Source organism: Pleurodeles waltl, chromosome 8 (genome assembly GCF_031143425.1).
Source record: "Pleurodeles waltl isolate 20211129_DDA chromosome 8, aPleWal1.hap1.20221129, whole genome shotgun sequence".
NCBI classification, from domain to species: Eukaryota; Metazoa; Chordata; class Amphibia; order Caudata; family Salamandridae; genus Pleurodeles; species Pleurodeles waltl.
In genome coordinates, this window is record NC_090447.1 from 539,807,240 (window position 1) to 539,830,531 (window position 23,292).

General features: G+C 48.6%; 1 protein-coding gene across 2 annotated transcripts in view; it reads right to left on the reverse strand.

The window, feature by feature from the left end:
- Positions 1–23,292, reverse strand: part of LANCL3 (LanC like family member 3) — a 396,607-nt gene that overhangs the window by 146,902 nt on the left and 226,413 nt on the right. Inside the window, exon 1 of one of the 2 annotated variants that reach the window (XM_069204604.1) lies at positions 2,790–3,393. The exons of the other annotated variant lie outside the window; for it this stretch is intronic. Within the exon in view, the coding sequence (XP_069060705.1) occupies positions 2,790–3,034 (245 nt within the window). The 5' untranslated portion in view covers positions 3,035–3,393. Of the gene's footprint in view, positions 1–2,789; positions 3,394–23,292 lie in introns of those variants that run through there. 2 annotated transcript variants of the gene reach the window in all.

Here is a 23,292-nt window from a genome sequence, read left to right on the forward strand (position 1 = left end):
TGCCACCACAGTCCTAGACCTTTGGATGTGAGTCTGAAAGTGTTCTACCAGTGCAGCGGTGGACCGCATTGGAACCAACCTGAAGTCCGCACCTCTGCCAGCCTTGTCAGAATCAACACTGAGTGATGCAAAGCCACACAAAGCCTCGCCGCACCACTGGAATAGACTTAGAGCGATGCAAAGCCTCACCACTCAGTTTCATTAGAACCGCCGCCGGACAATACGAAGCTTTGCAAAGCAACTCTGTGCAGACCGCACACCAATGACATAAGGCACTTTGTTCAGCTGGCCTAACCTGGTCTCTGTATGTGGCCCATGCTGCATTGTGGGTGTTCTGATCTTGTGACCTTGTCCTGGTCCAGCGTGACCAGGTAAAGTGGTGATTTAAGCACTAGTTTCCCGTAAATTTTTGAAACTGCATATTCCTGGTTCAACTGATTGGATTTTTTGTTGTTTTGGCCTCAAATAATGTATTACATTTTACTCTGCTTTTCTAAGTTAGTACAGGATTTTTCTTGTGCAGTGTTTTCAATTTATTACTGTTTGAAATGCACATAAATACTTTACACATTACCTCTTAGTTAAGTCTGACTACTTTTCTGTCTAGCTACCAAAGAGTTGAACACAGGTTATATTTCACCCTGACAAGAATTGTGGTTGCTGCTTCAGTAGGGTTTTCAAAAGAGTAACCCAATTTCCTACATACATCTATATATACTCACTGAAAAAGACAAAGCTTTAAAGTGGAGCTATATGTAACGAATGTAGTAAGATTTTAACTTCCATTAAAAAAATACTTAGAAAGTCACTGAAAATGTATTACTTTTTAAAATAAAAAAACCCTGAAATGTGCCAGTTATAAGTAAGTTATATAAGTAAAGCGTACACCGCCCCAGATTTCGGGTGTCATCTGTAATGTATTATGTGAGGTCATAAGCAGTGCATCACAGTGGTGCCCAATGACAAGCAAACCCCACATCACACACTTTTGGTCATGTGCATCGGAGGGTTGGCTGCAGGGTGTAGCCTGTAACCAGGCTCGGCACCCAACACCCCCATGAGCGGCTAACGGCTCACAGCCCCCCAACCCACATTTTTTTTTTAACTTTTTTTTTGGTTCTGCTGGGATCCTCCTGGATTTCAGGTGACCACATGGGAGGCAGCACAGCCTCCTGTGGGAGTCAAGCAGGACCTCGACGAATTCAATTTTTGTTCTTGATGTTTGGCCCTGGGGTTCATGATATCCTTACTCTGGAGTCTTTTGTAATTTTTGTAATGTTTTTCAGGAGTTGAGGGCTCCTGTAATGGCGGTCAAAATATTTTTCTTCATGTTGCAGCCACCAAACACAGCACTCTCTTCTCTTGTTGGAGTGCCGCAGCTACAGATATCGCTCTTTTTTAGACATTTATTTCTGAAAATCGACTGAACAGGTTTATATCAAATCTCTAAAAGCACAACTTCTGAATGAAAACCTAGCTTTCTAACAACGGTGGTGTATTCCTGTTTAGCAATTTTCTCTGTATTGCTGCTCAAATGTTCCTATTGAATTTGCATGGGGAAAAACGTTCTGGAACCCCGCTTTTCCTCTGCCACCCTCGAGGGTTCACCCTACAACCTTACAGGAAGGCTCTGAGGATGAGTGTATGTTAATGTAATCCCTGTTGCCAATATATCATTCTTCGCGTTTTGTTCTCACTGTAAAGTACACCCTGCATGCCAACCCGCCCAAACCAAATGGCAAATAATCGATCTGATCGGGTCCAACCATCTGTCAAGCGTAAAGGAGCAATATCATCTCAAGAGCAGCCTCGCATAAATAGAAAATACTCTTGCTGATGAACACAAAGAGATCAAGTACTGCATACACCATCCTCAAACACCCAGCATGCCGGCCTAGGCTGCCCTCATTTGTGCGCAGGGATCGACGACTCTCACAATGAAAACATAACACCTGCGATGTTGTGCGCCCGCTCTTACAGCCACGCGCACCTGTCTCTGAAACCCAGTGCCCAGGCACCAGCCCCTCATCTGGCACTGAAAAATGGCATTTCGTGTTTTCCTCACTCTTGGAAACCTCCCAAAATAGACACAGGCCAGCGCACTGCAGGCTGCAGTGGAAGATATAGCCCACTCGTATCCCCGTATCCCAGTTGTCAGTGATGTGATTGAGAAATTGTGGGTTGGCGATGCGAGACTCTAGTACTCAGGGGTCTGTCGTGCACACTGGACACATACACAGGCATTCGGCCAGCAGAAGATGGGCGTGCAGCGCATATCCATCCACACTCGCACACCAAGCAGCCTCGTAAGAGTCATATGGAAGAAGCGCCCCTCTGCCATTTATAACAACGCCACTCCAACTACCCGTTTCACCGAGACCAAAGCAATAGGCGCAATGGAAATCCCTCCGAGGCCGGACTGCGAGGAGACCCCGGCTGAGTGCGGCCAACATCATCGGTGTGTAGGTTGCTGAGCCCGGCCTAGCTGAGCCCAGATGATGCTAGCACTTTGAAGGTCCATTTAGCCAATGGTGTGGAGGTGGCCTTGCGCGCCCTGGAGTGACTGTATAAGGCACTGTTCCGTGTGTGGCAGTTTTCAGAGCATGTTTTCCCATGCAACAAATACACAAGATGCATTTGTGCTGGGGCGTCTCTAACAGGAGTACATTAAGCCCCCTCCTCCCAAGCCTTGAGCGCACAGGAGGGTAAGTCTGGTCCATCCACAGCCCCTCTCACCCAACACCGTCACTCCTTCCCGTCCTCCCCCTCCCACCATTGTGCGCTCTTACCTGACAAGGGGTCCGAGCTGCACCATGTGGAGCAACAGAACCAGCGGCCGGTCGCGGCTGAGGTCCCTGTGGATGAAGACCAGGCTGAGCTGCACCAGCAGACACGGCAGCAGCGCCAGCGTTAGGGTGAGAGCCTGCCACACGCGGTCCCCCTCCGTGCGGTAGGTGCTGCTCAGGTACATGGCCGACACCATTTCGGTAACGAACAGGAAGACGGAGAGCAGCACAGAGAAGGGGAATTTCATTGTCCCTGTTTTCCTCCAGTGAGGGTAGGTGATGGCTGCGCAGAGGCGGCGGCAGCAGCCGGGACCAGGGGAGCCGCTATCTGTCTGCCGCAGGCAGCCTGGGAGCGGATCCGCCCATCGCCCGCTGCAGCCTGGACCCTTCTGCCGTCGGCACCAGCCTATCGGGCCGCTCTGTCAGCCAGCTGCCTAACACTCCAGAGTCTGGCCGTCGCAACATGGAAGGGAGTGGTGCTACCTTTAACGGGTGGTCGGGGGCTCCACCGGAGGGGCACTGGCTGCAGGGCTGGTGCAATTATGTGCCGAGATGATGGAGCAATGTTTCGCTTCGGCGGTCCGCTCCCCCTCCCCCGCTTACACACGCTCCTACCACCTCCTTCCCTGCACACTTTGACACTTCCACTCCCAAAAACGGACACTTACTTGAGATAATTGTTCTTTTTTTAAGTGCTCGGTAAGATGAACCGCTTAAAATAGAACACCGTGTCTTCGTTTAAATAGAGGAGTAGCTGTTAGCTGAGAGAAAGATATTAGGATATTTCAGAAAACAGCTCGGTGGGATAATGCTGCACAGCAGCCTGAAAGTCACACATTTTCACTTCGAGGCGAATTCTGCAGTTCGTTTATCACAGGTACACCAAAAGAGGTTCGCCAAGACAAATGATACAAGGTGGCAGCTATATTTTACAGTGCTTGCACACCATCAGTGGTATATGAACAATAATTCATACAGGGCATATGTTCTAACAATACAAGTGTGGCCATTAACCAAGTTAGTTCATATTTCTTGACCTGAGCTGCACCCTCAGGGCAGCAGTGGGCGTGGGGGACACTGGACGGTCAAATTTACTATTCTAACTCCAATCCTAGAGTATTTGGGGAAAGAGCAACTTTCCCACAAATATTCCAAAGGTTTATTTACTATTTTAACTTCAATTCTGGAATATTTTGTGGAAGCTTATAAATTCCCCAAGTATTTTTATGGAGGGCTAAAAAGTAGTCATTTTGAATTGCAGATAGTGCTGTCCTGAGGGCACAGCTCATGGCTAAAAGACTAGGAATACCAAGTGATATCACGGTGCATTATATCACTGTGCGTGACATCACTGCAGTCAAATCATGGCAGGTGACATCACAGGAAGTGACATCAGCTCTTAAGACCTCACACAAACGCTTAACAGGTCCATCATGCATACGTTTTGAGCCCATTTCAAAATTTAACAAGTGAAACCTGATCAATACTTAAGCATGTGCCTTGAGTTCCCTGTCTGAAGGAATTAACAACCTAAATGCAGATGAAGTTTGTTGTCTGACTAACTATAGTAGACAATCCACTATGTGCTACAAACTAGGCATCCTAAACCTTACACCAAGAGCAAAGCACAGTTCATGTATTGCAATAAAATACTAGAAATGCACCTGTGAATATCAAATCTGTAGACTTTATTAACCTACCAAGCATGTCATCATTACGTACACTGACAATTTTAGCACACTTTGACCTTAATAAAAAAAAGCAAGTTGCACACTGCACTTGGTATTCTGAGTATAGCAAACAGTATTACCTATGAAAGAGACAGTTGTAACTGGTATTCTGCACATATATTAATTAAGATATTGCAGAGCATGCTATATTGCCAAAGGAAGTTTAACTGTAAGAAATGAGTAATTAGTGAGGGCCCATGAGATTTAGGAACACTGCTGAAGAAAGAGATGCAATATCATGGCCATTTCGTAATGGTGACATCACCAAGTCCATTGAGCTGAACCCCTTCTGCAGTCATTTGAAGTCACTGGTGTTTATTGCCCTCAAAACAGGTTGCAGTTGTTCTGGAATCTCTTTCTCACCACTGTCAATATAGTCTCTGGAAACGTCTGATATGAGTTTATAATTAATAGAACAGGTTTGCAGTTTCTCCTCACTATCATGCCATGGGCTCTCAATATTGGAAGACCACCTCTCTGACTGATAACATCTATCTTATTTTCATCTGGCAATGTGATTCTCTACTGCTGATTAGCATTCCTTTAAATAAGCCACTTTCATTGGCTTGTTAAGCTTCTTTTCTGTGCCTCCCTGGAAACTATTTAAGCTTCTCAAATGCCCTTACCACATGATTGATGATCTGGTAGTGTTACTGTGTGCCTTTGCAGTGCTTCTGATAGGGTCCCAGATTGGTGAACAGTGTCCGTCAGCACTGGCTAGAGACAGGAAAACATCTGCTGATGGTCAGGATTTTAATTAGCCCATTGAGAGCAGAATGATGTTTGGCATCATGAGACATGCTTAAGCTTGACCGAAAAATATGTTTGTGAAGGGATGGGTCTGACTCTCACATTGTTCAACTGCCTTTTTGCTAGAGGCAATACACCAAATTGAAATTACTCGCCTGATTATGAGAATTGTAATTTCTAGCTCTTTTGCACATTCAGAGGGTTCTCGTTGATTTTTGGGAGACTGGTGGCACACAGCATAAACGTTTACAAAATATGACCCAAGGAGCTTAAGACCTAGCCTAGTATACTTTGTCTGATACACTGAGGTTATTCAGGTGGCATAGGCAGTGTCATTTTACAATGTGTTGGTTGTTTAACCAGAGCCTCTCCAAAACACAGAGTTTCTCCCAAGCATTATATTGCCACCATCACTGCACATTCCAAACCAATTTTCTGCAAGAAACGTATTGCAAAGTCAATGTTTTGTAGGGCATTTAAAAAGTGAGGCTTTAATAGATAAGGCATCCCCACAAGTCAAGGAAAAAAGGTGAGGAGTTCTTTTCCACTGACAGCCCACCCTGGAATCAGTACCACCAGAATGCCCGCACAAAGAATGGACTACACATTTCACAGTAAGTGGTATCAGCTCCACATCAAAATAAGTGTAAGCCATCCAATGTCAAGGATGAGAAGTAAATGGTGATAATGTTAACGCACAAGAAAAAGGCACAGGCAGTTCCAGTCCCAATTAGCACTTTCAATAAAATATTGGCCTTCACAAGGAAATATTATGAATAGAAAAACTACACTACTGTGGAGATGTTGGAACAGTGAGAGATGTTGCAAACAATGGCTAATAATCAAAATCTATGCTAGACTCTGCTTGCTAATGAGAACTTTGACTATCCTAGATATCTTACACTGCCAACACCGTACACTGGGAAAGGCTACTTTTTATACTGCCACCAACTTGTGAGCTCACCTATTCACTGTAACCCCATCCTGAAGGAGCCATTCCTTTGTAAGTAAACATGATCTTTCATCTCATACATAACATAACTTTAAATTTCATCATCCTGCCTAAGCAAAGCTACTCTGTGTTATGATACAGTGCATCACAAACACTGCAGCATTGCTGCAATAGGTGGGGGCGAGAGGGGCAAAGAACTATACCCAGGCACGATAATAACTTGCAAACTTTCACACAGCCATATCCAGCCCTCCAGAATTTCCAGAGCTATAAAACAGAAGAACTATCCCCTTTTAAAGGAATACAGCTCTTCAACATTTAGGGGGTCATTATGACCCTGGCGGACGGCGGAGAAGCAGCGGTAAGACCACCAACAGGCTGGCGGTCTAAATTTATGCAATTATGACCATGGCGGTTACCGCCATGGTCATCCGCCGCTTCTCCGTTCCGCCCGCCAGGGCGGAGACGACCGCTGGGCTGGAGACCTGGGGCTCCAGCTCGGCGGTCGGCACTATACCGCCGGTGGTATTTGGACCCGGCTGACCGCCATGGATTTCATGCGGTTTGGATCCGCCATGAAATCCATGGCGGTAAGCACTATCAGTGCCAGGGAATTCCTTCCCTGGCACTGATAGGGGTCTCCATCCACCCCCAACCCCCACCCGACTCCCTCCCCTACACCCCCCACCACCCCTGCCACCCCCCAAAGGTGGCAGGACCCCCCTCCCCACCCCGACCCCCAACATCACATCACTCATTCACACACGACATGCACGCAGGCACCAGCAACACACATACACGCACACACACCGACATACATGCCAACATCCACACACACAGTCAGACACGCAGACCCACATTCAAACATACACGCACACATTCATACAGCCATACCTACAGACATAGACGCACTCATTCCCAAACACACAACACCCCCGCAAGCATACACGCACTCACACACCCCCTCTAGATACACACATGCACACCACCATGCACGCACACAACACACAACAACCCCCCACCCCCCTCCCCTAACGGACGATCGACTTACCTGGTCCGTCGATCCTCCGGGAGGGGACGGGATCCATGGGGGCTGCTCCGCCGACACCACACCGTCAACAGAACACCGCCACACCGATGTGATTCGGGGGGCGGTGTTCTGTTGACCTGGCGGTGGAGGTGGAGCAACCTCCACTTCCCCGCCGTCCGCCAGTATGGCTTTTGGCGGCTCTCCATCCGAAAAAGGACGGAGCGCTGCCAACAGTCATAATACGCCGAGCGGAAAACCGCCACCACTGGCGGTCTTCAGCACGGCGGTCCCTCGGCGGTCTTGACAAAAGACCACTGAGGTCAAAATGACCCCCTTAGTGTTTGGAAGCTGGTAAATAAAGTACATACTTTCCGAGGTTCGCAAATCTTTTTTTGTTGTGGTGTGAGGGACTGAGATACTTCTGCACAAAACTGAAATATGTGGGTCAAGTAGGAACAAGCAGGATTATGCAAAACAGCCCTTATTTGAGGAGAAAAATACACAGCTACAGCATGGATGAGAGAAAAAAAGTGAATCCAATTTCTACAAGTTGGCAAATAGGTGCACATCAGTCTGTGCAGATGACCAAATGTGAAAACTTTCACAATACAGCAATAAGTGGAAGCTGAACTGAGGCTCCGCTGTAAGTGGTGAGACTGGGCAGATAACAGTTTTGCGTGGTTTAATAGACTATACTGTTGCTCCATGTATAATAAGAATCCAGGCCATATACAAGGTGCCATGATAATTGACTTTCATGTGGGTTCTGCCTGCTACCCACGTTCCAAACACATGTGCCAAGAATTAAAGACAAGACTTTAAACGGTGATGTAGAACAGGAGAATTAAGGAGATTACCATCTAGTGGCTGAACTGTACAGTGTAAAAGCAGAAAACATGGGGTCTATCCTGGTTTTCCCACTTGACCAAATTTCGTTATCCCATGAGTGGATCTCTCTCTTGTCTTCAATTTAGTGGACTCTAATATTGCTCTATTTTTAAGAAGAATCTAGGCCACATATAAGGCACACAGATCAAATGACATGCATGTGGCTTCTGCCTGACACCCTTGTTCTAACCTCATACACCACAAATTAAAAACAAAGCATTAACCTTTGATGTAAAACAGGAGAAATAAAGAGATGTTCAGCTAATGTCAGAATTTTACATTGTAGGAGGCTGGCCAGGTTTGTAGTTGGTTCCTTGGGTACTTACACCTTACACCAGGTCCAGTTATTCCTTGTTAGTGAATGTAGTAGTGTTCTAGCAGCTTAGGCTGATAGAGGTAGCTATAACAGAGCCATTTAGGCTGAACTAGGAGGCATGCAAAGCTCATGCAATACCACTTATAGTTACACAGTACTTATACACAAGTAAAGATAATACTCAATATTACCAAAAATAACGGTATTTATTTGGGTGACACAGTACCAAAAATATCTTAGAGACAATACTCCTTCTGGAGGTAAGTATTATACACAATATATACACTAGACACCAAAAGTAGACAAGTAAATAGTCATAGAACAATGCAAACAGTAGGAAATCCTATAGAATGTGATGGGAGAAAATAGGTCTGGGGCAATACAAACCATATACTAAAAAAGTGGAATGTGAATCACGAATTCCTCCCTAGACAAGTGTAGGGTGAGCAGAATCACTGGGAGAGTAAGAATACAGTAAAGTTAAGTAAATGACCGCACCCCAGAGCCCAGAAAGGCAGGAGTAAAGTACTGCAAGTTTCCTTAGGACACGCTACACCTCGTTTTGGGGATTTTGCAGCAGCCAACCAAGTCTGCAAAAAACAACTGCTGAATTATTGGACCTGAAGACCTGCAAAGGAAGGGGACCAAGTCCAGAAGTCAAAAGAAGTTCCAGGAAGGACAGGAGCCCCTGCCAACCCAGAAGAGGGTGCAAAAGAAGAGTCCCGGTTAATAGAAGACTGCAGAAATGCACCCTAGCAAGATGCCAGCGGGTTCCTGCTTTATGAAAAAGATGTCCCACGGCGTGAAGATTGTTGCAGATGAGATTTCGTGTTGGAAGGTGCCAACAAGCCTTGGCTATGACAAAATTGTGTTTTTCATCAAAATGTCACTGGATGGACCCAGAAGGGATCTGGGGGCCTCAACTCTGTGTGAGGAGGAACAGGGGGCTCTCAGCACTTTAGAGAGCCCTCAGGATGCCAGCCAGCACCCCTAGGAGCCCCAGGATCTGGGTTGAATGGAGGTGTGAAATGTGGTTGATGCAGCACAACAAAAGAAGGTCCCACGCCGCCGGAGAACAATTCAGCAAGTTGAGCATTGCAGGGTGGAGTGCTGGGGACCTGGGCCAGGCTGCGCATGAAGGAATTTTGCGAAGAGTGCACAAAGGCCTCAGCATGTGAAGAAGACACAATACACAGGGAAACCTTTGTTCTCGGGAAGGCAAGGTCTTACCTCCTCCAAATTGCATCAGCAGAACCTCAGGAAAGTCTAAGTTGGTGATGTCCACTCTCTGTGTCCTTAGGAGCGCCCTCGTCACCGTGAGGAGTCCCAGGGTACCGGTTACCGCCTTGGAAGGTGCCTGCTTGAAGCAGGGGAGTGACTCTATCACTCCATGGGAGATTTCTTCAGTCCTTCTGGTGCAGGATGAAGACAGGGAGTCCCCAGAGCGTGCACACCATTGAAACTGTTGCAGTTGCTGACTTGGAGCTGAGGTTGCTGAAGAAAAGTGTCTCTCGAAGACACGTTGTTGCAGTTACAGCGTTTCTTGGAGCAGGCTGCAGTTGATCCAAAGTCAGAAGAGTCTGAAGTTGTTGCAGAGGATTCCTGAAGGAAACTTGCAAGCAGAATCTGAAGAGAACCCACAGGAGGGACCCTAAATAGCCCTGAGAAGGGGATTGGCTACCATATCAGGTGTGGACCTATCAGGAGGGGTCTCTGACGTCACCTGCTGGCACTGGCCACTCAGAGCCCTCCAGAGTGCCCCCACACCTTGCAAAGCAAGATGGCTGAAGTCTGGAACACACTGGAGGAGCACTGGGCACCACACCTGGAGTGGTGATGGACAAGGGATTGGTCACTCCCCTTTCCTTTGTCCAGTTTCCCACCAGAGCAAGGGAGAAGGTGTCCCTGAACCGGTGTAGATTGGTTTATGCAAGGAAGGCACCATCTGTGCCCTTCAAAGCATTTCCAGAGGCTGGGGGAGGCTACCCCTCCCCACCATGTAACACCTATTTCCAAAGGGAGAGGGTGTAACACCCTGCTCTCAGAGGAAATGCTTTGTTCTGCCTTCCTGGGACTGGGCTGCCCAGACCCCAGAAGGGCAGAACCCTGTCTGTGAGGTGGCAGCAGCCTGTGTAAAGGTTTGTCTGAGCTCCCAATGGGTGACAAAAGAAATGCTGCAGCCCAAATGGATCTCCTGGAACCCCAATGCCCTGGGTACCTAGGTACCATATACTAGGGACTTATAACGGGGGTTCAGTATGCCAATTGAAATTGGTAAATGAAGTAACTGGCCTACAGTGAGACATTTAAAAGCAGAGAGAGCATAAGCACTGAGGTTCTGGTTAGCAGAGCCTCAGTGTCACAGTTAGGCACTACACAGGCATAGATATAAGGCCACAAACTATGAGCACTGGGCCCTGGCTAGCAGGATCCCAGTGAGACAAGAAAAACATACTGACATATATGTTTTTATCTATGAGCACTGGGGTCCTGGCTAGCAGGATCCCAGTGACACAGTAAAAACACACTGACACACACTCACAAACAGGCCAAAAGTGGGGGTAGCCATGCTAGAAAGAGGCTACTTTCCTACATACATGAAAGCAGAAAACCTGGAATAAATCCTGACTTCGTCGATTGACCAAATTGTGTGATTCTATTCAAATATTTCTCCTGTGTTTGAGGTAATAGACTATAATGTTGCTCCATGTTCATTAAGAATGTAGGTTAAGTATGTGCTCACAACAATTGACTTGCCTCTTAGTTCATTGTTGTCAGGGTAAAAATTTCTAAATTCACACTAAATGAAGGCTATCAATTTTAGTAAATGCCTGTCAATGCAGTGATATAATCTGAAATACTATGGTGAAACGTTTCTACATTTTAACAAAGTACATTTTCAAAATTTTAAAGAGACTTTAAATATTTTGTTGCATAAATTACACTCCAGTTTCACGGCTCAGCTCTTGCACAGGCTACCCATGTTGATTTGTTCGCTCTGCCGCTTTTTAAATAGCTATGGTTTGGGAGCAGGCTGGGGCCTTGTAGACTATAATGGTAGCCTTGGGCTGAGCCTTTTTGGAGTCAGAACTGTTTTCCTGGAACTGGGCTACATGCCAATCAGTTGCTGTATTACAAGGGTAGCATTTTCTCCAAAGATAAGACAGAGTATATCATTGGCAATGGGATGGGGTAGAGACAGGCTGGGGTAGTTGTACTTATCAAGGGCTGGAAAGAAGATCTGGATACAGCCAACTCTTCTCTGCCAGAAGTCTCCATCGGGCTTCGTTCTTCCTTCTCCTTTCTGTCCATTTGCAGGGTGTGCTTTGGCACTAATGGAAGGCAAGGGACAGATGGGATAAGACATGTGCAGGGGCTCAGGAGTAAAAAGACCAACCTTCTGGCTGCTTATATTTGTAAATGGAGTGCAACAAAGGTTGATCTACTGGCTTCCGGGCATGCTGCATTCTGGAAGAATTTCTGGTAAGACAGTTTGCTACATTCTTCCTGCTGATTTTGTCCTGGTTTCTGGTGCTGGGAATGACTAGAAAAATCAAACAGCAGATGTAAGGCAGGCATGTAATCGTTTCCCTGCCTTGCTACTGCCCTGTGTGTGATCCTTACAGCCGTGCTCAAATTGGAAAATCTTTACTCCGGGAGCCCATAAATTGCAGGTCAAGGTGTGGCAAAAAAAGGGGTGGGGTCATGAGGGGCAGAGTTATGAAAAGCTGTCTGACAGTCAACTCATATATTTTTTTTTTTTAAATGCCACAAAGAAATTAACAACAAGGAGAAATGTGACAGTAAATATGCTCATGCTTAACTAGTTGTAAATTCTTCAGCTTAAATACCTTATGGGGTTAAAGGATTTGATGCAGAGAGCTTTGAGTGGCAGGGAATAACAATAATGGTAAGATAACTCTGTTGGTTAATGCACTTGCTGGAGAGAGCTGTGCTTCGTCTAGTCTTAGTTTTGACTCATAAAGTAGAATTAAGGATGTGTCTCCCGCAAAGCACATCATGTAACATGCAGATGACTGTTTTTTATTTTATGTAGATAGGTAAGTGGCTATTGACACATAGATCCTTTCATTCCACGCAGTTCATAAACTGCATAGTTCTAATATAGCACACTGACATATGAAATGGCATCAAGGACATGCATGCAAACCGCAAGACATTCATGTTTTTTCTCAAACTGTTTTTATTATAAGGCTGATAAAATGTTCCTTTGATCAGTACTAATACTAACGTCTTACTAATACATACAACCCCAAGAACTGCAATATGTTTTAAAGCCTGACATTCTGTTTCTCCAGGCCATGCACTGTGAACATATAATCCCTACCAGTAAAGATGATCTATGCATCCTACATCTTGACATGCTTTTTGTCTTTTGTAACACCCTGTACATTGAATTCCACACTTGTATGATCTACTGTCAATGTATAATGTGGTGTGTGTGATGTAAAACATCTGACACCCTACATTGAGATGAGTAGCGCAATAAAATAATTAAATTAAAACATTGGTATGTGCTATTTAAATTGTTATTCATGTAAATGCTCATACAGACGATACAGCTAACATTCTTACAATCCATTCATATATCGTATATACAGGGATTGAACAAAGTCATAAACTTGCCTCCAAATCGTAGTCTCTCTTAAGTGATAAGCTGTGTGCCTCTGTTTTCGCTCCATTGCATTGGCATCTAGGTGTTAAACTCCATATAGCTCCCAGTAAGGGTCATACTCGAACAAAAATGAGGGCTGATGGCCCTTTAAATTTGGCCTTTGTTTTGAGCCCAGCTGGAATTTAAAGTAAGAAAGCCCCCTTGCTGCCTTTATGTTGCTGCTCCGAACAGAAAGCAGACAACGTGTGGGCACTGTCAAAGTGTGTCCCTGTGTTGACAACTGACACTGGAACAAATTACCCATATTTCAATGGCGCAGACCGATCTCTGATCCCCGTCAGTAATAACTGTCAGCGCTAGGATCCAGCTGAATCCCCCTTAATTCCCGCACTACCTTACAGCAGCCCAGCTTCTTGGCAGAGTGGGGCAGCTTCCACCCAGTGAAAATAGTGGGTGTAAGCTGTCCGCCAGCATGTACCTCCCAACTTGTGCCTGAAAACCTCTGTTAAGACACCCAGGCTTACATAAGGAGCCCTGGAAATTTGTGTACATGCAGTTCCCCTTTCAGAAAGCAAGTACATTTTGGGAAGAGTTATCACTAAGGGCATTAGAAATTTGTAATTGATAATATAGTTATACATTATTAGCCCAATGTAAGAAACAACATCATTTAAATGTCAAAACTTAAAAAATGTAAAGTCCTGCACTCTACATTGAACTGTAAAAAATATCAAACAAGTGAGCTTGAGTGACTAAAAATTGAAAAAAAAACATTATTTGCCCTTCTCCTTAGTTGATGAATTGTAGGCTTCTTTCAGTTGCTTTGTCTTGCTCTACATCCGTCTTAAAATGAGTCATCGGCCAGCAAGCATGCTAAAAGTGGGAATACAAGGGGTTCCTAAAAACGAAGGCACCAGGTACTCAGTCTGCGATGGAATATTGACCCACTGGACCAATAGAACCAATACGATGGTCCCTTGGGGATAACATGTTGGTTTACTTCCAGTCCTGGTCCTGCAGGAGTACCGTAGGACCCAGAACATAAATTAAAAAAGTAGTGTTTACTATGAAGGGGTTGTCCTATACTTTCAGCCCAAAGTTGTTCTCACAGGCCCAAAGAACAAAGGTGTCTTACAGGTTTTAGTGTAATTTTTGCAGTTTTAGGTTTCTCATTACAGCAGTACTTAAGCCCAGGACAGCTGTATCTGTGATAGACAAAGAAACAGCATCTCATTGGCTAATATAATTTGTTTCATACATAGGCAGGAAAGTCCACCACCCAACCATCCCCCCGCCCCCAATGTGCCCCACGCCATTTCTTTATTATTATTATTTTTTTTGGGTACTGCTGTACTCCCGTGTTACAGCCACCAATCGTCAATCCCCCGGTGCTGTGAGAGCATGCGGGTGTCAGTTTGTGAAGCTCTCATTGGTCTTGCACTAGTAGTCTCACCTGGGGCCACACTGACTACTGCAGCATACTGTAAATGTTTTTTTTGTCATTTTGGCCCAGTAATGCCAGGAGGTCAAAGTAGCCCTGACCTGCCCTCTTATATTTTTATTTTAACTTAAGGACTTGGGGACAGAGTGCTTGTTTCTTGTAAAGGTGCCCACAACATTTCTTTTAATGTTGCTGCCAGACAATCATATTATTGCCAGAACAAACAGACTGATGGGAAAAAAAGGCCTTCTCAGCCATTCAGAATACTTTATTTTCCTGCGGGTCAATCATCCAGATGTCACTATATATTGAACCTTAATTTCTCAAAAATGGATTTACACCAAATCTTAAAAACACCCTTTCGGGATAAGGACTTAGGCCCAGATTTATACTTGCTTTGCGATTAATTAGGAACTTGGGGCCTGATGTGCAAAGCCATTTTGCATTTCTTAACGGCCCAATCGGTAAAAGCAGGTGCAAAGTACACTCAGAAAATGGCCCGATAATGTGGGAAGAGGTGCATAAAAAAGTGTGGTGAGTCTTCACAAGTATGTTATTCATCATTAATGGGCTTATTATCTCATACTGGCACATTAATGGTTGGGAGAAACTATTCAGTACTGGTAATTCCGACTGCAGAGTTATCTCCACGCATTTCGTGCGCCACTCGTGATTGGCCCACTGTACAGAAAAATGGACCACCCGGTACTTCCACCAAAATCTTATTATCGCTCAGCCTATGGGGGAGCAGTTGAAATGTGGAAGTTTCACCATTTGAGAGTCCTAATGACTCCAGGTCAGCTCACCATCCTCAGGGGTTTCCACCCTCTGACAGTAGACGATTGCTGGCTGCTTTTTGATTCTTGAGGACCATGGGGGTGATTCTAATTCTGGCGGGCGGCGGAGGCCGCCCGCCAGAATTCCGCCCCCATAATACCGCTCCGCGGTCAGAAGACCGCGGAGGGTATTATGAGTTTTTCCCTGGGCTGGTGGGCGGTCTCCAAAAGACCGCCCGCCAGCCCAGGGAAAAACTCCCTTCCCACGAGGATGCCGGCTCGTAATCGAGCCGGCGGAGTGGGAAGGTGCGACGGGTGCAGTAGCACCCGTCGCGTATTTCAGTGTCTGCAAGGCAGACACTGAAATACCTTGCGGGGCCCTCTTACGGGGGCCCCTGCCGTGCCCATGCCATTGGCATGGGCACGGCAGGGGCCCCCAGGGGCCCCGCGACCCCCCCTACCGCCATCCTGTTCATGGCGGCTTTCCCGCCATGAACAGGATGGCGGTAGGGGGGGTCAGAATCCCCCATGGCGGCGCAGCAAGCTGCGCCGCCATGGGGGATTCTGAGGGCAGCGGTAAACTGGCGGGAGACCGCCGGTTTACCCTTTCTGACCGCGGCCAAAGCGCCGCGGTCAGAATGCCCTGCGGGGCACCGCCGGCCTGTCGGCGGTGCTCCCGCCGACCCTCGCCCCGGCGGTCAAAGACCGCCGGGGTTAGAATCAGCCCCCATGTGTCTTTGAGCCCACAGGAAAAAAAGGGCACTCACTAATTTCTTCTTGGTCCAGAAATTATGAAGGCCATGCAGGTGTTGGATACTTATATGAGAGGCAAGGTGAAAGTGGCTCAAAAACCAGTAAAAGGTGGTGGAGAGAAAAGAATTTGCTTGCCTGACAGTCGTAGCTCATTACACTTGAAGACGTTAATTTGTTGATTCAGCTCTATTCTTTTCAGTGTTGAGGGAAAATAGGTAATTTAGGTGCTGTCTCCACATTTCTGGACATCTTGAGCTGCATGGGGCCTTTCATGTAGGCTGGTCAGTCAGAACTAGCACGGCTGGCATGCAGAGCTTCAGCAAAGCCAAAAGGTTTGTTCTGCGCTAAGAGGAAAAAGACAGAATGTAGCTCAGTGCTCCCAAAGCACAAAACCTGAGTGTACTCTGGGCTGTTCAATGTTAGTGTTTTTCCCTGGGCTAGAGTAGAGTTTAAGTTTATATGCTCAGTCCTTGGCGGGACAGGTTATATGGCTAGACTGCTGCCAGTTAATGATAGTGTATCCCTCCAGTTTGGACAATTCAACCCACAACATTGACCTGAGATTCCTTCCACAGAGGGGCATTCAAAACTAACCAGGACATTGTGTACTTGTGAAGGAATGTCCAATAAATGTTCAGAACGATGGAGAAGATTTCCTACTTATATATCATCGTGCTATCAGTTAGGCAGCAATCTGCTGCTGATCAGACTTAGGCCCATATTTATACTTTTTCAGCGCCGCATTTGCGTCATTTTTTGACACAAAAGCAGCACAAACTTGCAAAATACAATTGTATTTTGTAAGTTTGCGCCGTTTTTGTGTCAAAAAGCGGCGTAAATCTAGCGCTAAAAAAGTATAAATATGGGCCTTAATGCGTCCTTCGGCCCATATTTATACTTTTTTAGCGCCGCATTTGCACCGTTTTTTTATGCAAAAACAGCGCAAACTTACAAAGTACAATTGTATTTTGCAAGTTTGCGCAGTTTTTGCGTAAAAAAATGACGCAAATGCGGCGCTAAGAAAGTATAAATATGGGCCCTAGTGTTCAAAGTTCTAGCCAAACAGGTTGGATAGAGTTTCCCTTCTCAAAAATCTTTCTGGGAAGGGCATATTTTGCCTTCTTTCCAGAACTCATTGTGGCACCCACTGCATTTGAGCTGGTGGCCATGTACAACCTCAGGGGCTTCTCTGGGGAGAATTCTTGAGTATTCCTGCCAGACTGGTCCTGGAAACAAAGAAAGCTAGGGAGGGAGAAATGAGGGATGGGTTTCCCATGCCCTCTGTTGGTAGTACTCATCCTTCATATTGCAAACTTGTTTCTCATAAATATGTTGATATTGTTAGCGCTGAGTTTTTAATGAAATCATTAATGAATATTCATGAAATTTGAGTGTTGAATTTGCATAGAAAATGAAATAATGGAGGGAAAAATAATGCATGCAGTTGAAGGTGTGACTATTTGAGTGGCCGCCTATGATCACAAAGTGTACTTATTAATGGCTTATTAAGATGAAATGATGCTTGATGCTTATGTTTGATTAATGTAGTAATATGTCATATTAAGGGTTATGCACTATGTATTAGCTTTATTAATTGTAAGCCTTAACTTAACGAGGTCTCGGCCTAGTTGCCCGGCCTCATGTCAAGCTGCATTTCTTAGGCGTTTTATAAAATGGCTGTCTAGAGAATTAAAATTGTGATTTTCCACTGTACTCTCCATGTGCTTGTAGTTAAAAATCTTTCTCATGAGAACTGCATGCTCGGATATGATGTACTTGCTAATGCAACATTGTTAATGGAATGCGTGTGAGACTAACTTTCACAGGAGAAAACAAACACCATTCTGACTGGACTATAAGCTGCAACAATATTGTTACCTGACAAGCCGAATGATGGAAGCTGGACAAGAGGAGCCAATCACTGACATGTGACCTATGTAGTAGTAGAAATGTAGATTTGAAGTTTTAGTTTTATTGGACAAAGTGTGAACATGCGACACTGTGACCAATTAGGATGTGGGAATAAGTTTTAGGAAATCTAACTTTGCCAGACTGCAAGGAGAGAAGACAGACCATTTGCCCATTTTCTCTCTTGCCATTAAGACTGCCATTACTTTCTTAGCCATCTTGAGAAGAGGTGTGCTTAACTTTACTGCTTAAAGAAACTTTGGGGGTCATTCCAACCCTGGCGGTCGGTGATAAAGCGGCGGCCAACCCGCCAACAGGCAGGCGGTCCAAAAAATGCAATTCTGACCCTGGTGGGAACCGCCAACACAGCCCGCCACTTTAACACACCGACCGCCACGGCGGGACCGACAAACAGCGCGGCGGTCCCCGCCAACAGGCAGGCGGCAGACAATGTACCGCCCACCCTATCACAACTCACCAATCTGCCACCTTTTCCGGGGCGGGAGCCCCGCCGATAAAAACACGGCGGAAACAGACTACGAACGGGAAAACGCTCACCTCCACACACTCCACAAGGAATCTGGACAGCATGGAACCCAAATTAAACATACTACCAGCTCTTGTCTACCTGCTCATCTACCACGAGTACGAACGCCGGCGCAGACGACAACGGTGAGTACTGCACCTACGACACAGGGGAGGGGGGAGGAGGAAAGGTTACGGGCACACACATACGCGATACACCCACCCCCCCAACCCCCCCCCAATACCTACACACCAATGCAGAGCAACAAGTCAGAGTGACACCCCCCAAACCCCCCGGAAGAATGCAAAGACATAACTAAAATGAAGTAACAAATTTATGTATAAAATAGGTTAATTGAAGTCATGGTAAATATGCCATATGAAATATACAAAAGAAATAATGAACATAGTGCAAAGTATGAACATGGTCAATCAGTCCTGCACAGTCCGTTAAATATCCATAGTCCGTGGGCCAATGTGTACAAACACATGGGCAAAGCCCACACAGGAGACCGGATACCATTGGAGAGAACACTGCAGGGGCATCAGATGATAAAACAACAGGCACCTCAGGGGGAAGGGAAAGGGGGGCACCTCAGCCACATGAGTCCACAACGCCAGATCCACGAGGGGCCTCCATGCCCACTGTACCATCCTGGGGAGTGCAAAGCCACAGTCCATCAGATGGATAACCGACTCCACTGGTATTGGAGGAGGCATGGTGCCCAGAGTGCTTCGTGAACACCTGCTCGACACAGAACCGGCACTGTCAATGGACCAGCGGTGCTTGAGACGGTGGTGCCCAGCGGAGCGGTGCTTGAGACGGCGGTGCCCAGCGGAGCGGTGCTTGAGATGAAGGGCCCAGCGGAGCGGTGCTTGAGACGGCGGGGCCCAGCGGAACGGTGCTTGACAGGAAGGGCCCAGCGGAGCGGTGCTTGAGATGAAGGGCCCAGCGGAGCGGTGCTTGAGACGGCGTGCCCAGCGGAGCGGTGCTTGAGATGAAGGGCCCAGCGGAGCGGTGCTTGAGATGAAGGGCCCAGCGGAGCGGTGCTTGAGACGGCGGTGCCCAGCGGAGCGGTGCTTGAGATGAAGGGCCCAGCGGAGCGGTGCTTGAGATGAAGGGCCCAGCGGAGCGGTGCTTGACAGGAAGGGCCCAGCAGAGCGGTGCTTGAGACAGCGGTGCCCAGCGGAGCGGTGCTTGAGATGAAGGGCCCAGCGGAGCGGTGCTTGACAGGAAGGGCCCAGCGGAGCGGTGCTTGACATGAAGGGCCCAGCGGAGCGGTGCTTGAGATGAAGGGCCCAGCGGAGCGGTGCTTGAGACGGCGGGGCCCTGTTCAGCGGTGCCTGTCTTGGCGGGGCCCTGTTCAGCGGTGCTCCTCACGGCGGGGCCCTGTTCAGCGGTGCCTGTCTTGGCGGGGCCCTGTTCAGCGGTGCCTGTCTTGGCGGGGCCCTGTTCAGCGGTGCTCTTCACGGCGGGGCCCTGTTCAGCGGTGCCTGTCTTGGCGGGGCCCTGTTCAGCGGTGCTCTTCACGGCGGGGCCCTGTTCAGCGGTGCCTGTCTTGGCGGGGCCCTGTTCAGCGGTGCTTGTCCTGTCTTTCAAGGGACCCAGACCTGGCCAAGACTCCCCGCTTAGTCGCCCTCCGACCTTGCGGTAGCGGGGCCCTCCTGTGATGGAGTCTTGGGCCCGTGGGTGTCGTCCGTCCCACCCGGTATGGGGCTGGTGGGGCCCTCCTGGTGCGCTCGCCTGCTGCATGTCTTCTCCGCCCTGCTGCCCTCCTTCGCTGCAGCTCTCTGGCCCTTGCCTCCCTTAGATGATGTGGCAGGTGACGGGGCAAGGCCACTCTCCTTGGTAGCAGCCGTCTCAGGCTTTTCGCGCCGGCCCTTAATTTTTCTTGTCCTCTTCCCAGGGGGTGGGCTGGCTGTCCCCTTGCTGCTGGCCGATGTTCCTTCCCTAGGAGCTGGTGGACTCCAATAGCCCTGCACTATGGTGATACTAGATGCAGGGCTGGTGGTGGCTGAGGTGCTCTTTGGACTCTTACCAGATGGAGGGGGTGGGTCAGGTGGTGCAAAGAGGTTAGTTTTGGAGAGGAAAAGTTTTTTAGGAGCAATGGGAAGGGTAGGTGCAGTGGGTATGGGAGTGGAGGAAGAGGATGTGGTTGTAGGAGAGTCAAGTGTGCTGTCTTTGGGTGCAGGTGCTTGGGCTGGAGGCTGTTGTGAGGTGGATGGCTGTTGGGTGGGTGGGTGGCTGCGTTTCTGTGGTTTGGAAGAGGGGGTGACAGACACAGTGGGAGAAGACACAGGGGACGTGTAAATGGCAGTGGGGGTGGTGACTGCACGTGTGCTGACTGTAATGGAGGGTGTGCTGGTGATGGAAGTACTGGCTGATGGTGGTGTGCATGCAGGTGTGAGTGGAGACGTCACAGGGAGGGAGGAGGGAGACGAGGAGGAGGGGGACACAGAGGTGGTAGTGACTGTTGGCATGTCTGCATCTGGATGTTGTTTGTGTGAATGCTTGTGGGATCTGTGGTGCTTATGTCTGGATGAGCTGCCCTTGGGTGTTGAGGTGTGTGCAGGCTGGTCTGATGGTGTGGATGGGATAGGCAGAGGAACCGGAGACTGGGACTGGGTGGAGGGAGTTAGAAGAGGGAGGCTGGAAACAGGGACAATGGCTGCCGTCAGTGCTGAGGCCAGAGCGTTGAACGATCGCTGATGGGCAGCCTGACCCGAATGAATGCCCTCCAGGTATGCATTGCTCCGATGCACCTCCCTTTCTACACCCTGGATGGCATTCAAAAGGGTAGACTGCCCAACAATGAGCGTCCGCAGGAGGTCAATGACCTCCTCACTGAGGGCAGCAGGGGTAACTGGGGCAGGGCCTGAGGTGCCTGGGGCGAAGGAGATGCCCGCCTTCCTGGGTGAGCGGGCACGGAGCGAAGGCCGAGGGGCTGCTGGGAGGGCAGGGCTGGTGCACTGGGTGGCGGCTGTACCTGTTGTGGCGGTGGGCACGGATGTTGCCGCCACCGCAAGGGAGCTCTCTTCCGAGGACGTGTCGGTGTCGCTGACGTCTCCACGGGTCCCCGTTGTGGAGCTCCCCTCGCCCTCCGTCTCACTGGTGAACTCTGAGTCGGTTGCATGGCCCTCCGGGGCCATGTGAGATGCAGCTCCCTCGTGCGCCGATGCCACTTCTCCTCCGCCTGATGATGCTAATGCACACATGCACAGGAAGAAAAAGAAAATGGGTGGGGGGGAGAAATGAAGACAGGTTGAGTGCATGCATTGGCAACACCGTTGGCGGAGAGGACAGACACAGAAGCCCCCTGCACTACGCTGCGCAATCGGGGTACACTACTCAGTTCTTGTGACTAGGCCTACAGGTCTATGGACGACAAATGCACACATGGGTGATGCAGGACCATGGATAGCTGTACTTGGCACCCTACAGAGGTGGGGGGCGGGGGCACAGGGCCATGCCTAACGGAGGGTACTAGGCTACAGAAAGCGCCCTGGCCTTGAGTTACCCACAGTCCTCCTCCCCAACCCAGACACCTCAACTGCGCGCAAAGATAGCAGAATGTGCTGATACTCACCCCCTTGTGTCTGCTGTGATGTCCTCACGCGCCCATCCAAATCGGGGTAGGGACATCAGGGGGGTCAATTGGCGGCTGGCACCCCTCCTACGTTGGGAGGCCATCCCCAGCAGAGACTCGGCGGTCTTTCTGGTCCCGCGGCGGATGTCCTCCCACCTCTTTCGGCAGTGGGTGCCCCGTCTGTTGTGGACCCCCAGGGCCCGGACGTCCTTGGCGATGGCACGCCAAATCTCGATCTTCTGATGGGCGCTGACCTATGTGACATGTACAGGGTGGTAAAGGAAATCGCATCAGTTTTCTGCCTGGTCAATGTGAGCGGGCCCCCCCCTCCCCAACCTTGCCATGTGGCACATGCTCTCATCTTTCGTGCGTTGCACTCCTCATTCGCTCCCCTCCCCACCATCTTACATACACCCCACTCAACACAGGCATAGCCCATTCAACGTGCACCCTGTGTACTAACCTGTTGGTCTGGAGGACAGTAGAGTGGCGCATACTGGGGGAGGACCCCATCAACAAGTTTCTCCAATTCTTCGGCAGTGAAGGCAGGGGCCCTTTCCCCAGTCGCAGCAGCCATTGTATCTCCCAGACCGAGGTCACAGCAGCACTTGCAGTATAGGTCCTCTCCTGTGGATGATCAGGTCTCGAGTGATTAATCAGATAGAAAATGGCGGTCACGCCCGCGGCGGTGCGTACCGCGCCCGCCGGCGCACATCGTCATTGGCTCCTGAGAGCCATAGGGTTCAATGTTAACCAATGCTGCTTTGCGCCGCGGTCCTCGACCGCCTACCGCCACGGTGTGCCACGCCAGCGCAGTGACCTCACATCCCACTGTCACACTTCACAGGTCAGGCAGCCGCCATTTCAAGGGCCCACATGGCATGATTTCAACTGCGTCACACAGGCCTAGGCCTTGCATAGCCACTCATACAAGCCGTGCCATGCATAGCGATTCGTGTACTGTGCAAGCTGTGTGAACTAACCTGTGGGTTGCTTGACTCTGTGCTCCATGTTGTCCTTCCTAGGCACCGTCCGCTGGGACTTGCGAGGAGAAGGATGAATCCTCCCGTGTACCGACCGCTGGTGGACCTGGCGACAATGGAAGAACGACATATCATATTTACATACCGGCTCGACAGAGCAACTATACATGAACTATGTGCCCAGCTGGAGCCAGACATGATGTCCCCCATCCGCCAACCCACGGGGATTCC